Source organism: Pyrus communis, chromosome 3 (genome assembly GCF_963583255.1).
Source record: "Pyrus communis chromosome 3, drPyrComm1.1, whole genome shotgun sequence".
In the NCBI taxonomy this organism is placed as follows: domain Eukaryota; kingdom Viridiplantae; phylum Streptophyta; class Magnoliopsida; order Rosales; family Rosaceae; genus Pyrus; species Pyrus communis.
In genome coordinates, this window is record NC_084805.1 from 11,291,586 (window position 1) to 11,304,967 (window position 13,382).

Consider the following 13,382-nt stretch of genomic DNA (forward strand, 5'->3'; position numbering starts at 1 on the left):
CAATAATTGTCTTTTCGGATTTTATGACAAGTGGCGTAACGACAACGATTAAAAATCTTATCCAAAATTACAAATAAAATTATTTTGTATTATTTAATAATACTTCGGATAATGACACGTGGCGCAACGAGAACGATTAAAAATCTTATCCGATATTACAATTAAAATTATTTTGTATTATTTTATAAATAAAAAAAATACTAATATTTTATTGCCTATTGCCAGAGCTATTGAAGTGTAACGGTGGAGATGCAAATGCAATTGCCAGGGCTATTTACTGTTCATTAAGGGCAGTTACTGTTCATTAGGTGGATTGAATAGTGCATTGCCTGGGGGGAGGGCTCCAACGTTGGAGTTGCTCAATAAAAACCTGGGGCACACAAAGGGAAATGGATTTCAGAAAAAAAATCTTATTCGTGTAAAATCGTATGAGAATTTCAACACCTCCCCACAAAAAAAAAAAAAAAAAAAAAAAAAAAAAAAAAAATCATCTGAGAAAAACACTGGTGAAGAAAAAAACAAAGCATACGTGCCATAAATACTTTCGACCCAGCCAATTAAACTGAGGTTGCACAACAGATTGCGAGTTAGAATAGTCATTTCATATTAACTCATAAACCATGGATGTCTTTCCTCGATTCAAAATATATACTGAGCTGTCCGATGTGTCATTTAATACTTTAGAATTCCAATCATATGACTTTTTCGAATTTTTCTACATAAGTTCATTTATATTCGATGCTGCCTATTTAATAATATCAAGAACTTCCAAATATTTTTTTCGTTTCTTCGGGGACATCCGATTAAACTCTCAATTATTTTTTAATTGCAGACTTATCAGGTATTTGCAAAATGATAATATTTGGTACTCATCAGTGAATACTCACCTTTTGGTTTGGTCCAATAATATTTAGCACCTGTTATTATGACCTGTACCTTAAATAATTATATTTAATTACTAAAAGTGTGAAATGACTAAAATGCTCTGATGAGACTTGTATTGAATAATTATGGACAATTGAGTTTAAATTCGTTTTTCTCGTGTTTTCTATTTTTTTTTTCAATTAGTTTTCATACCCACAAATGCATGGGTGAAAACATATTAAAAAGCGGACTTATGAAAATTCAAAGACAAAGTTTTGTTCTTGGTTAAAGATGGGCAAAATAGTAAATTCACGTGGAAAAAAAAATTTGAGTGGTTTAAGACCGCATGCGGTGACACACCCCTATCTAGAAGGTCCACCTGGACTTCTAATCGAGTTGTGTTGGGCGACACCGGAAAGGTGACGAAGCCAATAATGTGTAGTGATCTGGAAAATGTGCATAAATTTAAACCTAAAAGTGACTAAATACAATAGTGCGCATGTGAGTGGGATTGAACCGTAATGCTAGGGCATAAGTAAAGTACAGTAAAATTGGAATAAGAATTAAACCATCATAAGTAATCTCCTATATCAACTTTTGCCAAAAATCCTCGTCAACATAAGAGCTTTGCCACTAACACCTGGAGGGACAAAAAACAAGGGTGAGTGGGCCTGAAAATAAAGTTTTTTAGAACCTTTTTGAAAACGTATAATCCCTCACTGTAAAAAAAGTATAGTTTTCAAATATATATACAACATATATAGTATGAAATACTTACCGTAATCAGTAATATTTCAGAAATACGATAAATCACAATATTTCACACATAAAACATATAGCATTCGGTAATTATAATATCTTGCATAAACAAACATATCATATCCAGTGCTCATCGACAGATGCTGACACACAAGCTCATGCAAAGATATTTTGACATGAACATGATTGGGTGTAATAATGATTTACGCTATAGTACTACAATCACATGAAGACTGGTGCTATGCGCGTCACACACGAGTTCTAATTGCCTATAACAATCTAGGACATGACTGACACCTACAATAGATCCAAAGTGAGCGTATTGGTGCGATGTGAACATACATAAGAAGGCTGGTTTTGGCCTGGGCGAGTACTAACACCGGTGTAGCACACGATGAACAGTTAACATAAATATGATCATACAATGGTAATTCGACAATTCTAGTCAATAAAATACTATTCATGACCGTAAATATAATTAAGGTGTACCATAATATTACACATACTTGTGCATCCCCTAGGACTTAGAATAATTTCATAAATTCCATCAATACGCTAATTCTTATAAACATTATTCTAAATATTTATTAAAATATATATATATATATATATATATATATATGGATGGAAACTAAATAAATATATAATATTTAAAAGTAAAGATCCACTCACAGTCATGTTCGTTAGAACGAACTTGCCTTGCAAGCATCGAAGATCCTTACGATGTGTTTCACCTAGAAACGAAACCATTAACATGGATATATAACATATTAACGTAACTACGCGTTTTCGTACAAAATATGGCTAATAAAAAAAACTATTTTAAAACAATCGAATTTTGAAAAACAGAAGGCGGATTCGGGTTTGGCACTTTGAGAAACATAAGGAGGGACCTTGGGTCCCTCTATGTGCTGCCGCATGTATCACCACAAGATGGCTGCACAGGCAACCATGCGCTGCTTTGGCTTCCCACGCGCACCTCACACGCCGTGAGTGCAATCGTACTCGCCATCTTCACGAAGGTCTGCGGATTTTAGGTTGCAGGTTCAACTTTTAGAGCTCCAACCGACTCATTTCTCAACCAAAATCAACGACTCAAAAACCTAAATGAAGTTAGAAATGTAGGGAATAGATCTATAGCAAAGTGAGGCCGGGTTATGGTCGGCGTTGGGCGAAAAAATGATAAAAAAAATGGCTTGGTGGCCATGGTTTTCCTCACCAGTTTTCTAGGAAATCTCGCCCAAGGTTTTTTTCTGCACTAATTCAAACCCAATCACACTTTTAAGGTTAAAAACATTATTAGGAGTTCAAAACAAGGAGGATTTGAGGTTGAAGGGTCTCGAGGCTCACCATGGTGGAGTTATTGCGAATTTTCCCGAAAACATGGTGCTGGTGATCGTTATTGGGCTCTGGGAAGGACGTGTGAAACATGGTGGTGATCTGAGTGGTCTGAGATCAACGACGAAACGGCTGCTCCGCCGCTCTAGTGCCTACATGCACAAAGAAGAGGGACGGGAGAGTGTGAAGTGAGGGAGCTCATCTTAGCTTCTCTATGATTCACAGAGAAAAATAGATTTTAGAGGGAGACAGTGCAGAGTTTGAGTGAGAAAGGAAGTGTGGAGAAAGAGGTCGAGAAAATGGGCAGAAAGAGAAGAGAAGGAGATAAGTCAGAGGGATACCAAGAGAGTTAGAGAGCTTGAGACAAAGTGAGGAAATCACTGAGGGGACATGAGAGAGAGGGAAAGAGTGGGGTGTGGGCCCCACTGGCTCACAAAACAAAGCCACAAAAAGAAAACCCAAAATATCTCCTGCGCAACGTAAAATTACCAAATTACCCTAAATGTTCCGTATTTCGTTAAATCTTCATTGTAACTCTATTTTTGGTTCTGCTTGCACCCACGCGTTCGTATCGCCAAGTACTACGGTAATATATGTGTGTGTGTCATTGGGTCATGCCCAAATAATAATTAATTAGGCATGAGGCCTAATTATTAAAATACTAACGTAGACTAGCCTACTTGCGTAACGAACCCAACAAATAAATCATCGATATTACAGTCCTTAACCCACAATACCAATAACTCACTTCTGTCTCGATAAATAAGTAAAAAATTCCCAAGAGTGTAAATTACCATTTGGCCCCTCATTGGAAAACGTGCATAAATCGTCAGATTTATGCCTCGTTCGTGCTCATGTGTTTGTAAGGAAACGTGCCACCTAGAAATATGTGCAAAGGAACAAGGAGTGATAAGGACTAGAATGTCCACGAAGGATTTCCACCTGTCAAGGGCATTTTCGTTGCACATATTTCTAGGTGCATGTGTTCTAAATCGGATAATTTATGCACGTTTCCCAATAAGAGGCAAAATGGTAATTTCTCAAAGTTAGAGAATAAAATAATATTAAATTCAAGATGGGATGTCAACCTCACGCTCTCTTCATCCTCATTTCCTCTCCAACACCCCTTTCTCACCTTTGCACCTCTCTACCTCTCACTTTCCAATGAGAGCCAACCACCCGCACCACCACTATCAATTCTGACCAAATCGCCACTCCAAACCACCATGATCCCAACCAGTATAGTTTCTGAAAAAAACAAGAGGATTTTTTTTAGGGTTTTTTCTTCCTATTTTTTTTTTTTTTAGCTTATTCACACAGAATCAATTCACCAGAATTATAGTAGCAGTAATATAATATAATTGCGAACAATAATTTGGGTAGAATATATAATTCGGCAATCGAAAATGAGGGTTCATGATCAACGATGAATGTTTCATGCAATCAAGCTGAAAAACTATCGACAATTAAGACCGTGTTTAGAAAAACATGGATTGCGATGATGAATCTTGTGAACCGGTTTGTAGTAGAAAAACCTTAAGTTTCTTAACGTAGCGACAAGAGCGTGCTGACATGTTGTGGCCTATTTTCTTTGAGTGGTGAGGTAAAGTAGAGAGAAAGAGAATTGAGGAACTTCAGGGATGTGTATTTCCCTTTGCTTGTGGGGTTTAGTCAAATTAGGATTTAATAGAATTTGATAGGATTTTAATAGAATTTAAAATCAGAGTATAGTTAGTTAGGTTTTTAAAAGAGGAATCATATTGTAGTCAAATTAGGATTTAAGAGGATTTTAAAAAGTACATCAAATCCATGGGTAGTCAATTGAGATTTTAACGGATATTTTTAGAGTGATTATAAATCAAGGTGTACTTAAAAAAAATCAAGGATTTGGCAGTATTGCATTAAGTTGTTGATTTTATTGGATTTATGAGTATAAATACATATAGCCAAGAGAAAAAAGAATCCCACCTCAACTCATAGGATTTCAAATCCAGCTCATGTTCACATTTTATCACTCCCTTCCTTCCTCACTAGCTTGCTTCTCTTCCTAGCGGGTTGGTTGCTACAAAATCTCACAAAACTCTCGTCATCCATGTATATCAAGGAGGATGTCCGATTGTTACGACTTGATTCCACGTAAGATAATGGGTTGTTAATCCATACGAAGCAAAGCCGGAAGTAGAGGATGAGAATAAGATGGAAGATAAAGGGAAGGAGAAGGAAATCCTGAATCCAGAAGAACAACATGATGACATGGAATTAGATAAGAAGAGGCACTTGAATGTTGTCTTATTGGCCATGTACACATTCAGGGCTTTTCAAGGTCCTTACCTCAAAGAGTTTAGGGCCGGGTCTTCAATTTGACCATAAGCATTCTTACGATTTTTAAAACGGAGAGCAGGTCTAACAACTCTTGTTTGACCATCAGTATCCTACCTCATATGAATATTCTTATTGCTCGTGAGACAGATAATCTTGTCCTCAATGACATTCCCAATTTTTTTTATTTTTTTATTTTTTATAATTCCCGATTCTCTCTCTTTTGTAATTTTCATCTTTTTACACAAAAACTATTTTGATTCCCTGCCAAAATTTATGTAGAACTGAAATCACTTGACTTGAAGATTTTTGAGTGATGCTTAATTGCCTTCCCTACTTGCCAAGTTCACAACGCAACAAGCTGGGACAGAGAATATGGAGTAGAATTTGTTTGATACATGTTCAAATATATAGCAGACATGAAAATAATTAAACATCCAAATATTCTTAGATCAAAACATTTGTAAAGCAGGACAAAAGATTTCATTTATTTCGCGAAGTATCTGTATATTTGGTTCGATTAAATATCTCAAAGAAATTCATTCTATGTTGATTTGGTCATGTTGGTATTGGTTTGGTGATGCTTAGAAATTCATAAAAAAAATCCACACAAATCCATTGAAATCTACAATAGAAATTCATATAAATTTGTCAAAATCCATATAAAATTGAAGAGTATTAAAATCCATCGAAATCTGTCACTTAAACTTTTTTTTAGTAAAATCCTATGAAATCCAAATTGATTACACCCCCTAATAGTAAATGATGAGGAAAGAGAAATAAAGTGTAAACTAAATCAACCAAGGATTTACAGTGTTAGAATTTATGTCACCACTTATAAAATAGATTAATTACTAGAATAGGGCATTTTAGTAATTAATCACATTGACTTTTATTCATATTTATATGGTTTAGTACTATTTCTACTCTGATTCCTCAAAATGTTAGTAAACAGTTTCAATGAGAATCTGGTTTTGATTTCACCCCATTTCAATTCCTCCTTAATTCAATAACTCTCATTCTAATTACGAATTAGTAAACAAACTACAAACGTTATCATTTTTCAATTTGGTGACACACATTCTCACAAGGCCATCCATATTAGTGAAATCATGATTAGCCAAAACAGTTGACCAACCACATGTGTTTTGGTATATATGTGTGTGTATGTGTGTATGTGTGTGTGTATGTGTGTAGATATAACATCTCTCTCGCCTAGGTTTGGTACCTTTCACAGTCATCATCCACACCAAATAAAATAAGCCCCATCACCTCAATCACAATGCACTAAAACATCTCGATTAAAAGTAAACTTAAAGACGAAACAAACATCCAATAATATGAAAATACTATATCGTATTTCATTATTTGTTATAATACAAAACAGCTAACTCTCACAAAGTCATGATTCTGTGTTTTTTTCTCCTTTCTTCTTTATTAAATAAGATTGCTGCCGGCCACATCGACGACGAACCTGTACCTAACATCGTTCTTCTCCAACCTCTCAAACGCTGTGTTGACGTAATCCATCTTAACCACTTCAGTCATTGATGTTAATCCTTTCTCTTTGCAAAATTCAAGCATCTCCTCAGTTTCCTTCATGCTTCCCACAAAGCTCCCGGTGATTTTCTTCCTCCCTACATACAAAATTACGTACCCAATATGATCAGAAACAACAATCCAAGTTTTTGAAGCCATAATTTCTAACTAATCCAGTAAAATGAACAACTTAAAGGAGAATCAACGAACAAGAGATGAAAAGGAGAACGCAGAAATCACTCCCCACTTCACAAGGAGAGATTAGATAGTGATGGAAGTGAGTGGAGTGGGCTTACCAAGCATGACCATTGGGGAGACAAATTGTAATGGGGTGTTAATAACACCCATCAAGATCAATTTCCCATCAAGCTTCAACAAAGAGAGGTAAGGCTCAAGTGGGTGACCAACAGGCACTGTGTCAATGATGTAATCCAATGAATCCGCAGCCTCCTGCATTTTTGTGGCATCTGAGCTGACCAAGAAAGCATCAGCCCCGACATGTTCCAAAGCCTCCTCTCTTTTCTTATCTGATGAGCTTATCACAGTCACATGGTGTCCCATGGCCTTGGCTATCTTCACCCCCATGTGTCCCACACCTCCAAGCCCTAATATTCCTCCTGTTAACCCACTCACATTCAGGCCGAAGTGCCTCAGCGGGCTGTATACTGTCACCCCGGCGCACAGCAGCGGCGCCGCCTGTTCCGGCACCATTCCCTCCGGTATCTTCACCACAAACCTTAACCAAACAAATCAACAAATCAGTAAAAAACAGGACTGGTTTAATTACTAGGTAATCTAAAATCAACAAATCAGTATATATATGGTGATAGCTAGTCTTCAGTTTGTCAGATGTAAGTTCTGAATTCAAATCTCATGAATCAAAGTTATTGAATAAAAAAGCATTCGCAAATGATCCGAAACTTGCAATTATTAAGAGTTGGCCAGAAAATGTACAAATTTTTGTGCTCGTGAATTCTATGTGAGAAAAGTTATTTAGGGTTTGGTGATCATTACTTTTGATCAGCGACCAGGGCACCGGCAAAGCCGCCTTGGGTGGTTTTGCCGTCGGTGTAAGTGTCGTTGTAAGACCAGATTTTCTTGTTGCAGTACTGCTCGTTGTCCGTTTTGCATGGGCTGCAGTTTCTGCAGCAACCAACAAGGAGGCCAACTCCAACCACGTCTCCTGCTCTGAACTTTGTCACATCTGATCCCACCTCCACCACCTCACCAACCACCTCATGCCTGGTTAATATTCGAAGATTTTGTAAACAATTATTACAAACATATATAAGGAAATGACATTAAGAAAATAATTCGTGGGATTAGGTATGGAAAATCTTATATATTAATCGTACCCGGGAACCATGGGATAGTTTGACATGCCAAGGTCATTTTTGATCTGGTGAAGATCCGAGTGGCAAACTCCACAGCATAGAACCTTGACGTAAACGTCCTCTGGCCCTGTGTTCCTGCAATTTTTATTTTTTGTGTTAGGATTAAAAATCAGTAGACAAAAGGATAACTACATATAATATAAACACTGATCCACTCGGCAAATTTATTTATCAAATGAACAATGTTTTTTCGTGTTAATACGTGCGTATTGAGATGCGTTATTTGGTGAATAAATTTAGCGGATTTGAGATATAATGTTTTGGTTTACCTAATATTGTAGGTGTAGGGTGAGAGTATTCCAGATGAATCTCTTGCAGCCCATCCTGTAGTCTTTCTCTCTACTTCAAGGCTGCCCATTTTTCCTTCTGAATGTGTTTTGGGGAGACGGAGAGAGGGAGGGAGGAGAAAAGAAGAAGAAGGGGGGGGGGGGGGGGGGGGGTGGGTGGTGTGGGAGGAAGGGAGAGGATGAGTTGGTGAGAGTATTGGGTAAGTGGGTTTTGGCTTTGGGAAATCAGAAACGCAAATAAAGCATATATTTATACACAAGGAAAAACAAAGGCCAACTCAGAAGCTTGACACATCACCGGTATGTAGTAGGTGAACCTGGTATAGGATCCTATCCTCTTCGTCAGGGTTCTAAAAATCAATTCATCCTATTCGTTTATTAGTTATCCTATGGTCAGAAATTACTTTGAATTTTTTATTTAAAATTGAATTCAAATAGTACCTAACGAAAGTTGAACGTATGATGTACGATAAACGACTACCATGAATTGATCCTAAGATCTTTTCAAAGAGAATCTGGAGAATATCATCTCATTCGATGAACCTCCCACCCTGAGGTGGAAAAGGAAGACTCACTAGCAATAGAGCTAGTGGGTCCCACGATTGCATTCATGTATCATGGAGTTGGAGGGGGGAGAAATTTTTCGAGGTACCGGATACACGAGATAGCTGGTGCTCCTTACGAATAGGCACATGACACCTGAGTTTCTTCTTTTTATATTGCATATGTTGGCACTTGAGTTGCATCTTACTATTTAGTCCCTAATACTCAACTTTTCAGAAAATAATAATAAAAAAAACAGAAAAAGTTAAATAAAACAAAGAACCCAGATTCTCATTCTGGCTCTTCAACCTCCACCCCACCCCACCCATCTCTCCCTCACCTGTCTCTCTTTTTCCCTTCCTCTTCCTATTTTTAATTCTAATCCTCCCTTACGCCGGAGAAGGATCTTAGAAATTGCCAACGACACCCTTACACTTCGATCGGAGATCGGTGACTTAGATCTAAAGGTCGGAGTTGTTGTCAATCTGGGTACCATGTAAAGCTAAGAATGGAAGAGGAGAAAGGAAAAAGTAGGAAGTGAGAGAATTTGATGGGTTTTCTCCGATGAAAATATTTGCTTCGATGGAGGTGCGCGGTGGTTGGGTGAGTTCTTGGCGGCGCAGGGTGGGTTATGCTGTGAGAGAGGGCGATTATTTTTCAATTTTTGTTTCACTTAAGGGTAAATTAGGAGTTCTGATTGACAAAAAAGTATACTAGTTGACATTTTCTTAATTAAAAAACTAGGTAATTAGGTGTTTGGCTAACACCAACTCAATTGGTGTACTTGGTACCCAGAAAAATTTCTCGATCATTGACACCCTCCTAAATTTGGACGGTGTTGAAATGCTTGTGACCTATATTTTTGGTGAAAGAATATTTTGTAATCATTTGTTGCGTCATTTGTACGTCACAATCCAGAACCAATTATGGCGGAGTTGGTGAACTAGACGAGATGACTTTTTATGAAACTCTAAAGACTAAAGAGTATCAGATGCTATAGGGTTTTTTACGGTAAAATGATTAGTTAGAAACAAAAAAATAATTAAAATAAATTGAAATATTATAAAATTCAGAGTATCGTACACCTTTTTATTAGGGGAGCTGAACTTTTTAGTTTTGATTGAGCTACATTATTGGACCACTGAAAAAAGGGTGAAATATCTTACAATTTTGTTAGTTGATATTAACTCTATAGCACTTTGTTAGTGGTTCAGAACTGGTGACTCTCCTTAGTGTGGTGGTTTTATTGGCGAAATTTGGTTGGAGATGGTTTTGTGTTATGGGTTGATATTTTTTTAGCTACCATACATTCGCCGAATTCAACATGGAGTTGGTTTTCTTGGGACGCTACCTTTGTGGTTGCTAATGTGGTGGTACTGGCATATGTGTTTTGCCTTTGTGGGATATAGACTAGGTTTTTTTTTTTTTTTTTTTTTTGGTTGTTTTATCTTGCTACTTGATGGGTTTTGACTATCTCCAGTTTTCATTGAGCTTGTTTGATATAACCTATAATGAGTTTTTCTCGGTCAATGCTTATGCTTATTCGGAAAAAAATAGAAAGTTATTTGATGGAATGACTGCCCCGTCCGACTTGCATGTATTGACTTGTGTGATATTTCTCGTTAATTCTGGGATTCCTAGTTTAGGTTGTAAATTGATTGTAATTATTCTTTCCTTATTGTAGTAGGATTGTACATGATCATATATACCTCAGAATGAGAAGAATACACTTAACACATTCAAAGCATTCTCTTCTTGGCACCAGAGCCAAGTCGTAAAAAAAGGAAAGAAAGTTTTGAACCCTAATAGGGTTTGTTGCCGTGCCGTACCTAGCACCACCGTTGTCACATCCCGACCCGGGCTGGACCACTTCCCAGACCCGACTCCACCGTAGCACGATATTGTCCATTTTAGGCCCCCCAGCACACCCTCACGGTTTTGTTTTTGGGAACTCACACGAGAACTTCCCAATGGGTCACTCATCCTAGGAGTGCTCTCATACGTTACGCGCTTAACTTCGGAGTTCCCATGGAACCCGAAGCCACTGAGCTCCCAAAAGGCCTCGTGCTAGGTAGGGATGAGAATATACATATAAGGATCACTCCCCTGGGCGATGTGGGATGTCACAATCCACCCCCCTTAGGGACCCGACGTTCTCGTCGGCACACTCGCGACCAGGGTTAGGCTCTGATACCAAATTGTCACATCCCGACCCGGGCGGGACCATTTCCCGGGCCCGACTCCACCGTAGCACGATATTGTCCGCTTTGAGCCCCCAGCACACCCTCACGGTTTTGTTTTTGGGAACTCACACGAGAACTTCCCAATGGGTCACCCATCTTGGGAGTGCTCTCGTGCGCTACTCGCTTAACTTCGGAGTTCCCATGGAACCCGAAGCCACTGAGCTCCCAAAAGGCCTCGTGCTAGGTAAGGATGGGAATATACATATAAGGATCACTTCCCTGGGCGACGTGGGATGTCACAATCAAACTGACACACCCCGACTGAGATCAGGGCATGCTGGCCGTCACGTGGAAGTGACGGAACCATGTGCATAGTGTGGAAGCTAAGAAATAATAATAAAGTACGAATAAATAAAAATCCAGCTATACACAGCATAAGTGTGAAATACAAAGTTCAGAGCACGGAAGACCTAGTGCAGTCCGGGAGAAACAACACTAAATAAACACACCCAAAGGTGGTCCGACATTGGTGATAATCTGTCAGAAAAGCCGGGAAATCCTTGGGGGAGCCACCAAAAGCGCTAGAAAAACTAGAACCTGGAAGGGCGCAAAACAGAAAGTGTGAGTGGGCTTTTGGTTTTCCGTATATATCTATATACTTGTGTTTGTCGTTTGATTATGCATTATTTGTTGCATAGATATATATGTTTGGTGATGCGGACGTACAGGTAAGTGCCAGGTAAGTTATGGTTTATGTTTATGTTTAGTAGTGATTCGAGATGCATAGAGAGCTCATAACCTGCACCCCCAGTGTTAGTGCTCCCGCCCAGAGTTGGGCACAGTCCTTCACGTGATGTTCACCTCCCGCGCCATACGCTCATCTTGGATCCAAGTTAGGTGCACAATCCTGTCGTACATACCACTTTAGGTGGTTCTGACTAATAGGTGACCCGCGATTATTCGCCCAGTCTTCACGTGATCGTAGCACTTGAGCGTACTTATTTTACACCCGGTCTTGTCGTATAGACCACTTTAGGTGGTTTCGACTCGTGTGCAGGTGTAGATTAGTGAGTTGGAGATTTGAGCTCTAGATTCAGTCGTACAGGTCACGTTAGGTGATTCCGGCTGACAAATTACATGGCATTGTTTGGCATTACCTGAGTACTTGCATTTTATTTCGAGGCATTTGGCATGGCATTTTTCTGAGCATGATTTATATATATATATATATATGTACATCCCGGCGCCGCCCCCACCACATCTCGGGCCCGCTCCACCATCGTAACACGATATTGTTCGCTTTGGGCTTACCATTCCCTCATGGTTTTGTTTTTGGGAACTCATGAGCAACTTCCCAGTGGGTTACCCATCATGGGATTGCTCTAGCCCCCTTCTCGCTTAACTTCGGAGTTCCCATGAAACCCGAAGCCAGTGAGCTCCCAAAAGGCCTCGTGCTAAGTAGAGATACGAATATACATATAAGGATCACTCCCCTGGGCAATGTGGGATGTCACAATCCACCCCCTTTAGGGGCCCGACTTCCTTGTCGGCACACATGCGGCCAGGGTTAGGCTTTGATACCAAATTGTCACATCCCGACCCGGGGAGGACCACTTCCTAGGCCCGCTTCACCACCGTAGCACGATATTGTCCGCTTTGGGCCCCAACCACGCCCTTACGGTTTTGTTTTTGGGAACTCACGAGAACTTCCCAATGGGTCACCCATCCTAGGAGTGCTCTCGTGCGCTACTCGCTTAACTTCGGAGTTCTCATGGAACTCGAAGCCACTGAGCTCCCAAAAGGCCTCGTGCTAGGTAGGGATGGGAATATACATATAAGGATCACTCCCCTCGGTTATGTGAGATGTCACAATCGTGGTGCCTCTGACGAACAGCGAGCCACGTGAAGTTGTTGCTGTGTCTCAATCTTTTGCCCCGAATTCCGGTGAGCAACATGCGTTGTTGCTGCCCCAAGTACCTTTTCCGCTGCATAGGTTTCGTGTTCTTCATGAAGGATGTTTGTCGAGAACAACCAAATAGTTTCTGGTGCTGCTCCGATCATGATTCAGCTGGATAACTCAAGCTTCAACATTGGGATGTTTTTGGATGACAAGAACTATGATTTATGGGCTCCTCTTATTCAAATTCATATTACTG

At 39.3% G+C, this 13,382-nt stretch overlaps 1 protein-coding gene across 1 annotated transcript; it reads right to left on the reverse strand.

Annotated features, from left to right (window-relative positions):
- Positions 1-6,616: 6,616 nt before the first annotated feature.
- On the reverse strand, positions 6,617-8,606 carry LOC137729899 (cinnamyl alcohol dehydrogenase 1). Its single transcript, XM_068468950.1, has 5 exons — positions 8,483-8,606; positions 8,175-8,288; positions 7,834-8,061; positions 7,116-7,555; positions 6,617-6,917 (listed from the first exon to the last, which is right to left on the reverse strand). Exons 1-5 carry the CDS (start codon positions 8,569-8,571, stop codon positions 6,718-6,720), a joined length of 1,071 nt encoding a protein of 356 aa, XP_068325051.1. The 5' UTR covers positions 8,572-8,606; the 3' UTR covers positions 6,617-6,717.
- Positions 8,607-13,382: the final 4,776 nt, after the last annotated feature.

Bases quoted from the DNA above. Each gene is read 5' to 3' on its own strand.
- LOC137729899 (XM_068468950.1), bottom strand. From the start codon at position 8,571: ATGGGCAGCCTTGAAGTAGAGAGAAAGACTACAGGATGGGCTGCAAGA. The intron at 8,289-8,482 runs GTAAACCAAAAC...TAAAAATTGCAG, and splicing joins CCCTACACCTACAATATTAG to GAACACAGGGCCAGAGGACG. The intron at 6,918-7,115 runs GTAAGCCCACTC...TTTTGTATGTAG, and splicing joins CTCCCCAATGGTCATGCTTG to GGAGGAAGAAAATCACCGGG.